The 13,465-nt window shown below is 29.2% G+C and overlaps 1 protein-coding gene across 1 annotated transcript; it reads left to right on the forward strand.

Moving 5' to 3' along the window:
• Positions 1–7,467: 7,467 nt before the first annotated feature.
• Positions 7,468–11,065, forward strand: LOC107026269 (expansin-B3). The gene is made up of 4 exons (XM_015227177.2): positions 7,468–7,887; positions 8,046–8,352; positions 9,106–9,235; positions 10,378–11,065. Exons 1-4 carry the CDS (start codon positions 7,713–7,715, stop codon positions 10,567–10,569), a joined length of 804 nt encoding a protein of 267 aa, XP_015082663.1. The 5' UTR covers positions 7,468–7,712; the 3' UTR covers positions 10,570–11,065.
• The last annotated feature ends 2,400 nt before the right edge of the window (positions 11,066–13,465 follow it).

A 13,465-nucleotide genomic window follows, 5' to 3' on the forward strand; every position in this document is an offset into this window, starting at 1 on the left:
TTTTGTTATGATTACAAGTCTATTAAAGGTACATTTCACTCAAATGTAGTCTGTTTATCACACTTCAACAAGTAACTTCGAAAAAAATTATGTATATGTACGTACTTTGAGGAATGGATATATATTTAGTTGTGCACCCTTACGAACAAAAGTGTAATCACTTTGACCTCATACTCAAACCTATATATTTGTATTTTCGCTACTGCTCGCACCACTTTGATCAGTCGGACAAAATATTATCTCTCAAAGTTAAAAAAAATTTCTCTAAATTAATTTAGTTATCACACTTCTTAAATCTATATGATTTGAGTGACAATTTCCGATATATATTTTTAATTTAAAAGCCACTCATTATATAAGAAACTCCTAATAATTCTACGAAGAACAGTAGTGATGTCTGCTGAATGGAAATCAAATATCTATCACTTAATAATTAATTATGTATTCACAATAATGGTACTTTTCCACTTTAACTAACTCAAAATTATTAGTTTAGCAGACATAATGACAAAAAAATCTTTAAATTACTTTTAATAGCTTTTTCAATTTAGCTGCCTGTTTAATTGTGGTTCGTCCAGTTTTAGTTAAACAATTAATTTTGTAATTAACTTTATTCAAAAGAATCTAAATTCAATCTTTTGAAAAAAGTGGGAACTCTACGTAATTAGCGCAATACAATTAATTAGATAAATTATGTCATCTTTAACTTTAGGACTTAATTAATTAATATGCTAATTTTTTTTTGCTTTATCAGTATGTACCAATGCTCTCTACCAATGTGATTAGAAGAGTGGAACTTATATTGAAAAGTTAAAAAAAAATTGTGACAAATTAGAAATTTCGTTAAAAATATTTGAGTGATAAACCACACAAAAAAACATTACATAATAAAAGCCAAAATGATCGTCCATGGCACATGTGATTTCAAAGATACTGAATTTTTCTGCTAATTTCTATTCTTTTTTTTTTTTTGGATTTGGGGATTGGATACTCTATAACAACATCTAAGTTTGTAATAATAATATATAATCTCATTTGTTGTTTTCATAAAATACACGATTTTTAAAAAAAAGTTCATCTGAAACAGTACTATTATTTGTTTATATTCCTCTTTTTAATAGATAAAACACTATTAGCCTATGTATTTTTACCTAAATAAAAGAAATTAAGTAAATGCTCACTTATTTGGATAGAAAAGGAAACATATCACTAAGTAAATACATGATTTATTCTTCAAATAAATTGATTTTTGTTTTTTGTTTTTACAAATGGGCAAATCTTTAAAAAAAAATTCTTAACCATCAACTTATGCCTAATAGAGAATAAATTCTACAAAAACGCAAAATATAACTTATAACATATAAATTTATACCTCATGAAAAAAATAGGGTAAATCACCTAAATATGCTATATTTAAAAAATATTTACCATTTATGTCAATATAATTTTTATAACTAAAATAACATTTTTTTGAAATAAAAAAAAAAGTATTGTCGCCTCCTTTCTCGGTCCTTTTGCCTCTTAATTTTTTTCTTTTCTTTTTAAAGATCTTCTTCTTATCTTTCTCTCTCTATCATTATTATTTTCGTGTTCTTATTTTCTTTTCTTTTCTTTTTTAAAAAAATTCTTCTTCTTCTTTTGATTTTTATTTAATTAACAAATCAATTTTTCATATTTCATTATGTGCATGTCACTATTTTTATACTAAAAAAAAAAAGATGAAAAGAGGAACAAAAAAATCGTAAAATTGTATAAAATCACATTTCAAAGTAGAAATTTCAAATCATTAAAATTACAGAAGTAAGATTTCACCATTGATAGTCATTATAAAGCTTCAAATTTTGAATTCATTATTTGCATTTTACGAATTTGTGATAAGTTTAAATAGGTAATTCTACAAATAATTGAAAATGTCGTTTGGAGTTCATATCTTAATTTTAAGAGCGTTTAGTCAAGTTTATAATTGATTGTAGGAGAAATGTTAGATTGTAATGAATTAAATATAACATGAAATTGTCTTGCAAATGTATTAAAGTTGAATTAGATGATACAATTTTAATGCAGATTAAATTCATTTTGAAGTTCTTTTGATTTATTTGTTACTATTGGATACTTGTTTAATTCATTACTGATATAACTTATCAGTTTATAGATCATTGTCATGTCTTTTCATTAGTTACATTTTCCATTCATTCTTAATTCTCTTTTCTAATTCAACTTTAAATATTGTGTAATACAATTTTAATGTAAATTTAATTCATTTCACATTTTTTTTATTTATTTGTTATTATTGGATACTTGATTAATTCATTATTGATACAAGTTTAATTCACTCTACAGATCATTGTCTTGTCAGTCATTAGCTACGTTTTTCATTCATTTTTAATTCTCTCTTCTTATTCAAAGTTAACACCGTGTAACACAATTTTAATACAAATTTAATTCATTTTGCATTGTTATTTATTTGTTCCTATTGAATACTTGTTTAATTCATTTTTGGTACATGTTTAATTCACTCTATAAATCATTGTCTAATATTTCATTTGTTACATTTTTTTATTCATTCTTAATTTTCTCTTCTACCTCGACTTTAATATTTGTGTAATACATTTTTAAAATACAAATTTAATGCATTTTGCAATTAATTGATTGATTTGTTACAATTAGTTACTTATTTAATTCATTATTGATACAAGTTTTATTCAAGTTACGTGCAGAACAAAGAATGTTCTTTTGTTTTCCACATTCTGCATTCATATTTAATTCTCTTCTAATAATTCAACTTAAATATATATTTGTGATACATTTTTAATTCAAGTTTAATTCATTTTGCATTTTCTTATGTCTCTTCATTTGTTACGATAATACTAGTTCTTTTTTATAATTCAACTTTAATATGTTTGTAATACTTTTTTAATTTAAATTTAATTCATTTTGCAGTTTTTATGTCTCTTCATTTGTTACGATTATACTAGTTCTCTTCTAATAATTCAACTTTAATATGTTTGTATATTTTTAATTTAAATTTAATTCATTTTGCGTTTTTTTATGCCTCTTAATTTGTTACAATTATATTACTTCTCTAATTAACTATTGATATAAGTTTTATAGAGTCTAGAATAATTAATTATTATACGGAAAAAGGAAAAAAGAACAAAAGTAAAAGGAGACAAAGCAACAACAAAAAAACAAGAAAGAAAGGACAACAGAAAGAAAGTAGGAAGAATGAAAGAAAGAAAGGGAAGGAAAAAAAAATAAAGGGAGTGAGACAGAGAAAAGAGAAAGAAAGAAAAAAAAAGAAGCGAAACATAGAAAAGAAGAAAGAAAAAAAAAAGGAAACGTAACATAGAAAAGAAGATAGAAAGAGTGAGACAGAAAAAAGGAAAAAAATTAAAAAGTTGCTATAAATGGTAATAAATGAAAAGTATCGCTAAAATCAGTAATTATTTATTAAAATGTATTAATTTATGTATTTTTTCCAAAAAAATATTTACCTTAACGGACAAAAGGTACCATTAATCCAATATTATTGCCTCAATGACCCACAAATCACCAATGTGTCCAAATTTTAAGACTTTTTTTAAAAGATATTTAATTTTCTTTCTTAATAATGTTAACTTTTTTTGTTGAAGAAAGAAAAAAATGTCCTATATTTTGACAATAAATTTGCATTTGAACTTCCAACCACCATTCATGCCACAAATTAGGCAGTGAGACATCTTTTTAATTCTATATATATTATATAAATAGACACTACCTTTTCTACTACTAAAAAATTCAAGGTGTGATAAAAAGGGAAATAGAGTCATGTTTCCATTGTTTTTGAATATAAAAATTGTAATCATTATATCTCTTTTTCAAATGACTTTTGAACTTGGTAGGTTGTGGAAGTTATGAGCATTGTAACTACACCTAGTTATTAACTTATATAGACCAATAATTTAATACTCTATAAATTTGATTAGATAAAGTAAATTTTAAAATTAAAATTAGATATTTAAAAATTGTATGGGAAGTACTATTAAGTGCAATTTTTCCATATCAATATGAGTTGCGGAGTGAGATTGACCGAATAGACTTCCATAGCTGGACACAAATAAGTCAGTTAAAGACGAATAGACAAGGCGTTAGCTAGGCTAGTGCCAGAGGGTTAATATTGGATAGTTTTGAGTTGTTTGATGATTGCTCTATCTCTTAAGAAAGAACGTGAGGAGAAACTGCTTTGCAATAAAAAGGATATTTCTTTTTCTGATGTGCGTTATAATTATGTTGTTCGACTCTAAAAATATTGTGACAAATATTTGGAGATATGGGAAATAGTTTTTACACTCATAATAGTTAATTATGTCTTATATTGCTAGTTTAACATGACCCGTCTTGGACATATATCATATAAATTGATCAATTATGAACCATTGCATGATATCTTAATTTATGATTTTCTAAGTCCATGCACATATATATAGGGAGACAAAATGATGTTAACAAAGCTATAATGAAAAGATGAATCTTAAAAGAATATGCAATTTTATTGTCTAGGACTTTATTCAGTCATGTCTTGTAAATAATTTGAAAATTAAGATGAAGAAATAATACTTGGTGAGTAATAAATAATATAATTCGTATTTTTCATTCAATATCCAACAACACTGAAAAGCTTTAAAGGTATAAAAAATCTCTAATTAATTAATTAAGAAAGAAAAAGTTGTCGGCATCTAATATTTTCAGGTAGTAATATTTAGCCAAGGGACAAACAGAAACATAATTTATCGTGTAATTTAACTTTCTTGTAATTAAGGCGCAAGTATTATTGCATTACATTTCGTTGGTTCAAAAACTTCACTCTTGAGTTTTGATGCTCTCATTTTTTAAAGTTTAGCGTAATGATCCACACGAATAGTAAGTCAAGTAGGATTGACAGAGTTTTAGATTGGCAAACTGTTGAAAACGAGGAGCACATGACATTTTAGGTAAATTCTCATAGAAATGAGAGAGGAAAGCAAAAATTTTTACAATACACAACATAATTTTACATGATACACACTTCAAAAGTTGAAACACAAATTTGTGATAGCCTAGTCCAAAGCAATATATGTGGCATTGACTTGGATAGGGACAAACTAAATATGGTATCAGAGCATGTATCCTCTTAGTACAATGGTTTGACAAATTTCAACGGAAACGTTGAGTTTCTCGTGGGGTGGGGGCTGTTACGCAGCTTTGATAGAGAACAAGTTAATGAGTGTGAGTCAAGTAGGACTAATAAGCTTATAAAGATGAGATATACATAAAATCTAAATCTCACATCAAAATGAAAGTAAAAAGTAAAAAATTTGTATGATAACACTCAACTTGACATGATATGCCGCTTGATAGAGAACAAGTTAATGAGTTTGAGTCAAGTAGGACTAATAAGCTTCTAAAGATGAGATATACATGAAATCTAAATCTCACATTGAAATGAAAGTAAAAAATAAAAAAATTTATATGATAACACTCAACTTGACATGATATGTAGCTTGATAGAGAACAAGTTAAGTAGTCTGAGTCAAGTAGAACTAATAAGCTTCTAAAGATGAAATATACATGAAATCTAAATCTCAGATCAAAATGAAAATAAATAGTAAAAAAAATTATATGATAATACTCAACTTGACATGTTATGTCGCTTGATAGAGAACAAGTTAATGAGTGTGAATCAAATTGAACTAATAAGCTTCTAAAGATAAGATATACATAAAACCTAAATCTCACACACTCAACTTGACATGATACACACGTTTTTAAGATTCAAATAAAGCATAGTCCAAAAGATAAATTTATATAAGCTTCAGTATGAAATAAACAATATGTCTTATAGACTTGGATCTTGATCTAATCCTTTCTGCATCAATTTTTTTCTTAGTAATAATAATAAAAAATCCACCACATTTATTTTAATTTAATAAAAATGATTAACTCTATGGTAAAATTCTAGTCAGCAAAAGCTGCCAAACTCATTCACACCAAACTACAAGTCCACATATATAATTGAGAACAAAGACCCAAATTTTCCCAAAACCCAATATAACAAACAATAATAGTAACGGCAGAATCATCTATTCTTTTTTTTTTAATCTTATCGAAATGACGATTATACCCTTTTGCACTGACAGTTGATTTTCTGAAAAGACGAGAAGAAGCTTGCTGAATTAACGCCTTAACCGTCGGTGGGGCCACTCTAAATAAAGTAGTGGCACTATCGTTATTAAAATAACAAACGATGGGTCACATGGACATAAAGGGTGTGCTTGACTGGTTGGTGTGAAATATTTTTAGCAATAAATAATATTAGATCCCTTAAACTTTAGTCCATAAATTTTACTCCATTTAGGTACACAAATTATTCTACTCCCTCGTCCCATTATTTTACGTGACACCATTTTCTGTTTGGTCAATCTCAAAAAAATATTATATTTTCTTATATGGTAAGTATTTAAAGGTACAATGTCTCTTTTATATTTGTTGGTTCCGATCTAATACATTTATGAGGAGAGAGAAAGTTGAGTTTACTTTTTTGAAGGATAATTTGATAAACATTTCAAAGTCTTTCATTATTTCTTAAACTTCGTGATGAATCAAATATTGCCATATAAAATGAGACGGAGGAAGTAATTGATATTGATGAGTAGAATTAAAATCATAAAATCTTAGAAATGTTTCAATTGATGATAAAAAAAATATATTTAATATGATTAATTTGTCAATATAATGAATTATTGTGACTATGGAAGTTTTCCAAAATAAGAAAAAACATATTTAATATGATTAATTTGTCAATATAATGAAGTCTTTGTGAATATGGAAGTTTTCCGAAATAAGAGCAAAAAAATATTTAGAGTAGATATTTTATCATAAATTCAGATATTCAATTAGAAATCATAATTTGAGTGTTTAAATAAAATGTACATATAAAATTAAAGAATTGTTCGTGTATTCAATTTCAATGTTCTTTTCTATTGAAATAAATTAATAAAAGTAGGAAAATTAAGTTTTCCATGTTGATTTTTTTTCTTGCTCTTCCTTAGTAGCGGTAAAAGAATTTATCTCCCTACTTAATTTTGATAAATTTTCCCCAACCTAATCTACGTAAATTCCATGAATTTCTTGGTGGATAAGTTTGACGACTCAATAACAATGCAAAATCTAGTTTTCTTGTCTTATGGATTTAATCTAGTAATAATTAAGGGACAAACATAGTAAAAAATTCGAAGAAAGAAGACATATAAAAGTATATAACCAACCTATCCTTCTGCGTAATATATTTACATTCAGATTCAACTAAATTTAACTATGCATAAAAAAATTTCATATTCAATATAAAAAATATACTTATTAAATAATTTTATATTACGTAAAGCTCGAACGTGAAACGTTTAGCTTCCCACCAAACACACCCAAAAAGTTATATCAACCTTTTAGCATTTTCCCTCTTTATAAAAATCCAACTCCCCCCAAAACAACACTACCCAAAAGTGCTCACACTATACCCACAGCCAAAAACTACACACTGTCGGCAGACACACCTCCCTCTTTCCCTGTTCTTTGCTCTGTTTTTTTTTCTTCTGTTTACACACAACACTCCCTCGGTTTCTCCGCTAGCCGGAAACTGAGGATTTATACTTCTTCTAGTTTTTTATAATTCTACTAGTGACCCACATTTTACTTACATTATGGAAACTCACTCCCCAAATTTCAGTTTCACTAAGCTTTACTCTGTTGTAGCTGTAATTGTGTTTTTTTGGCCGTTCATGGCTTACGCCGGCCCTCTCCGTCGTGTTGTAGACACACATTGGTATCCTGCTTCTGCCACGTGGTATGGTAGCCCAGAAGGCGACGGTAGTACTGGTACGTAAATTCCCAATTTTAGGGTTAAATTGATTGTTTAGATGTTATAAAATGTAGGTTCTGCGATCTATCAACTGAGCTATTTATAATTGTCGGGTGTTTTGTTTTGGGTAAAGTAAAGCTGATTTTGTGTTTTAAATGGTGTAATTTATGTTCAGGTGGGGCATGTGGGTATGGGTCAATGGTGGATGTGAAACCGTTCAGGGCCAGAGTAGGGGCAGTGAGTCCGATTTTGTTCAAAAATGGTGAAGGATGTGGGGCTTGCTATAAAGTGAAGTGTTTAGACCGTTCCGTTTGTTCGAGACGAGCTGCGACGGTGATTATTACCGACGAATGTCCCGGCGGGTACTGCTCCGGCGGAAGAGTTCACTTCGATCTTAGTGGCGCCGCCTTCGGCCATATGGCTGTTTCAGGTTACGGCGGAAGCCTCCGTGACCGGGGTGTAATCTCCATCCTCTACCGCCGGTGAGTCACTGAACTGAAGAAAAAAAGATTTGTCGTTTTTTATTCTTGTTATAACGGTCTTGTTTTCTTTTTTCTATTTTGTCCATTAGTGTTTTATTACTGTATCTCAAAATTTTTATCATATTTTATTTTATTTTTATTAAATTTATTGACTCAAGCTAAATGAGTTTATTTTAAGATAGAGTATTTTTTGTATTTGGCTCTCGAAAAATAAATTGTGATAACTATTTTGAGACAGAAGAATATGTTATAAAGTTTTTGACATGGCAGTGTGCTATTTTTGTTGACAATGACACCCTCTGTTCAGTGACAATGTTGGGGTTATTTCTGTCAACTTTTTTTGTCATTTGATGACTATACATTTTACCATGATTAAAAATTCTTTTAATAATTTGCCCATATTCACAGTTTCACACACAGGAAAAAGTGAATTATTTTCTGTTTTCTGGTGGATTTTTTCTACTTATTTTTATCCTTTTTGGTCAAAAACTTCACTGCTCTTTTCTTGGTTTGCATGAATTTAAGTCTGACTGCTGACCCCACTTTTCCTCTGACCATATTTATTTCTCTATTTTCGTGGTGTCCGACTAGCTTGCTCGTATCACGATTAAAAAAAATAAAAAGTCTATTATTTTTCACCCGTACAGATGGAAAGATTGTTAAATGTTATTTTAAAATTGAATTTATGATTCTCAATTACGTTATTGACTATTAGATCACACTCATAATACAATTTTGTGGTTTAATTTGTAGAACTCTATGTAAGTACCCAGGAAAGAACATAGCCTTCCATGTAAATGAAGGCTCAACACCTTACTGGCTCTCTCTTCTTGTTGAATTTGAAGATGGAGATGGAGATGTTGGATCCATGCATATCAGAGAGGTAAAAATATCTATAATTACTAACCTTTTGTTTATTGATCATTTTTTACACTGTTATGTCAAGATTAATGTGATATCTCGGACATGTTGCGTGAATCCTTCAAAAATGTTGTTCTACCGTTGTCAATATCCTTCAGCAAGGCATAACTTTTGGAGGATCTGACACACACGGACGGAGTAATATCTTTAAAGATTCTAAGCAACACAGTACACAACTAAACTTTTTATTTGAACAGTCAAACTGAAAAATGAAAGCTTGTTAGATTCATAATGATTTTTGTGAATATTTGCACTTTAAGTCAAAAGAAGCTTTCAAGTATTACTATTATAAAGGATAGGAAAACATGTTATGGTCACTCTAGACTTTCACTATTATCAAAAAAATGCTCTTTAAGATTAAAAAGCTCTGTTTTAGAAGAGTCTTTACAATTTACAAGAAATGAAAACTACTTAAGAGTATTATTAAAACAAATCCGAATATCTTGGAGGCTTTAAGAATCACATGGTGCCAACAGACAAAAGCTAAATCTTTGTTTGACATTATGAAAGATTCATTTGGCCTACTTTGACACACTCTCTCTCTGCCACAATCACACACCATTGTTTTACCAAAGAATATATTAAGCATCTTCTTCTTTTTTTGAGTATTAAAAGTTTATCTCCATCTTGGCTTGTTTGTCCAAAGTAATATTATGCACTTTATATCACTTTTTTTTACATGCTTTTCCTTTTTATCACTGTTGTTCAATAGTGCAAAAAGTTGCCTTAAAAAAGTACAATGCTAAAAAAGTGTCCTTTTTTCCTCATTTTTTTTATTGAGGGTGTGTTTGATAAGGAATCTTTTGTATGTTTGGTTGGTCAAAACGTTTTGGACAACATGGAAAAACAAGTTCCTTAAAAATCAAGAATAACTTTTTCGGTGGGAGTAGGAAAATCTAGTTTCATAAATAGCATTTCAAGCTCATTGTCTCCTCCCCCCATCTCAACGCGCTTCATGACCACCCTACCTCACCCCTATAGAGTTTTTCTAGATATCATATATGTTACTGAGACGATATCTTCTTGCTTACTTGCCAAACACCAGAAGTATCTGACAAGCAAAGAATTATTGTAGAGATTATTAACAATTGCTAAATATTTCAGGCAAGGTCAAATCAATGGATAGAGATGTCACATTTATGGGGAGCAAATTGGGCCATAATTGGAGGGCCATTGCAAGGACCATTTTCAGTGAAGTTAACAACACTCTCAACAGGAAGAGCCCTTTCAGCAAGAGATGTTATTCCAGGCAATTGGTCACCTAAAGCTACTTACACCTCGCGGCTTAACTTCTAATCTATCGATTGCCCTTCTAATTAGCATGGGCACAATCTTTTCTACCTTATTTTTCGCCAAGGAAAAGTAGCCGTTTGGATCAATATAAGTAATAGTATCCAAGGCTCTTTCTTGGTTGTTAACTTTTGTTCTTGTGTGGTTAGTTATAGTTAACAAGGTTGTCAATAGTAGCCTTCTCCAAAGGAGAGTGAGCTCTTTTGCCTTGTGTTTTTTTTTTCTCTTCTTTTGTGTGTAGTAAGTTTGATTTTTTTCAACGAGCACCTCGACTAGTTTCACGGAATATCTGTCACCTCCTACCATCAATAGGTACCAGATAACTCTGTCAACTAAAGCTAGGACTGATAGGAAGAATTACCTAGTGGAGGTCCTTTGTGTGTGTTTTAACTGAGGATATATAGAGGACCAAATGAATGCACATGTAATGTAATGTTGAAACATGAATGAAGTATGTGGGGGACCTTTCTGCCCTTTTGTGTAGTTTGGTTCTGTTTCTGAAGTATTAAATATCTTTGTCACTGTTCAATAATGTACTAATAAGACAGCAACATGAAAAATATGATAAAAAATCATCAACGGTCACTATATATATATCAGACAAATTTTCATCTCGTCTCTTCAGAATCAAATCAATGCAAATCCAATCCTTGTTAATATTTTTACCTTAAAAAGATATGAAATGGATTTTTGAGTCCAAACTCCAAACTTTAAAAGTTCGATCATTTGATGAAAATTATCCAAGATCAAATAACTCATTTAACTCTAACATCCCTTCGTAGATAAAGAGAATAAGTTTGTCTCAATCAATGTGAGAACTTAACATTCCCACCAAAACGTCTATGCCTCTACACATGCGTTGTGTCTATTTTTAAGAAAAGTCATTTTCGATAGACGTTTAGAATAAAATGGAAGACCAAAAAGATTATGACCTTACTATTGGGAGAATGTGGTGGGATCTCATTTCAAGATTGGGGCAAAGCAATTGGTTGACCAGTTGGCATGAATGCACAAATTCTGAAACAAACACACCTCCAGTAACTAGTTCTCTTCGTCTCAATTTAAATATTTTAATTTTTTAAAACATAATATTTAAAAATAAAGATAGATTTTAAATATTAAGATTTTAAATTTATAATGATTATAATTTTTTACGTCTTATAATCTTAAATTTATTAGATAGAATATTGAAATTAAAAAACTTGAACAAATATTGGTGCAGAGGTGGAAGTGGTCCCATTAACTATACCAAAATTAAACACTTTGTAACTTCATAATTGGGATTCAACTGACACACACTCTTATGCATGTGCCCAAATCCTCCAAAAATAAAGGAGAATCCACACTCGTGAACATTAGAGGTCTCTTAGTTTTTTATCATAAATTTTGAAGTTGAAATTATGAAAATCGAGTTTTTGAAATTTAAAGTTATGTTTGAACATGTATAAATTTTTTTTACCGAAAAAGTTGAAGTCTGTGAATGAAAATCCTAAGAACTCAAATGGATCAAATTTAAATTTCATAATCAAACGAATATTTTGAAGATAAATTTTCAAAACCTATGACAAACATACGATAGTAGCCCTTTCCCAAAGGAGAGTGAGCTCTATGCCTTGTGTTTTCTTCTTCTTTTTTGGGTGTAAAAGTTTTGATTTTTGGTTGTTTGTAAGGCTATGTTTAGTGGGGGATCCTTTGTGTGTGTGTAACATAGAAAGGACCTAATAAATTCACATGTAATGTAATGTTGAAACAAAAATGAATGATGTGGGGACCTTACTGTCCTATGGGTAGTTTGGTTCTATTTCTTACAATTTATTATCTTGTCACTTTTGATTTACACATTATATTATTTATTTATTTTTGATGGTTTTTTAATATTAATTTTTGCATAACAGGTTTAATCACAAAATTTAAGGATATTTTTATACACAGATTTATTTTTTTACTATGGATGGTCGTGTTTTTCTTGATAAGCGTTAATATAAAAATTCAAATGACAGATTATTTTTTAAGTATGAAAAATCTTTAGTAGAGTGCCGTTTCTTTCGAATGAAAGCCTATGCACCGTGAATTTAATAATCGAACTTCGATACAAATTAAAAAAAAAAAAAAAAACAGAAGATTATGAAAGCATAAATATGTTGTGAAACTAACACACCTCTATCTATCACATGGAATCAGTAAAGAAATAGTTTGGAAGGTTGACAAGAATGATAATGTCTGTCCACACGTGAAACTGGTCCCAATAACTAATTAAACCAGTTACTCTACTTCTAGATAACTTTATACCGTTTACTTTTACTCGTTCACAATTTTATACACAAATAAAGTATATATTTTGCTATGATGCATATTATTAATTAATTAGTGTATACTCTTTAATGGACTAGAGAAAATAGAGAAAAGAAATGGTTTTTTTTTTTAATATGTTAAAATGGATAAGTAAAAATGAAAATTTTGAATTTTTAATATAATAAACGAGTAATAGTGAACTAGGGAAATTTGGATTCAATTGATACAGATTCCTATGCATGTGAATGGGCATGTGCCCAAATCCTTCTAAGATAAAGAAGAATTCACACTCGTGAACATAGAGGTGCCCATTAGTTAAGATTCTCAAGATTTGTCTTTGACATTTATGTAGAGATGGACAAATTTGGGATACAAACATTCAACCCTTTGGTCCTTGTGACAATAACTTATTTTTCAGTTCCTAATCTCGATCTCTTATAAACGACTATTTATTGTTATCTTTTAGGTGATTTAATATTGTAAAAATTTTAAAACTTTAAATCTATAGAAATTACTCGAGACAATGGGTGAAAAGAGAACATATAGAGAGAGGGGTAGTGGGGATTCCGAAATTAGGGATATAGCGATCAGTTCAGTCACATACGATCAA

This window comes from Solanum pennellii, chromosome 7 (genome assembly GCF_001406875.1).
Source record: "Solanum pennellii chromosome 7, SPENNV200".
In the NCBI taxonomy this organism is placed as follows: Eukaryota; Viridiplantae; Streptophyta; class Magnoliopsida; order Solanales; family Solanaceae; genus Solanum; species Solanum pennellii.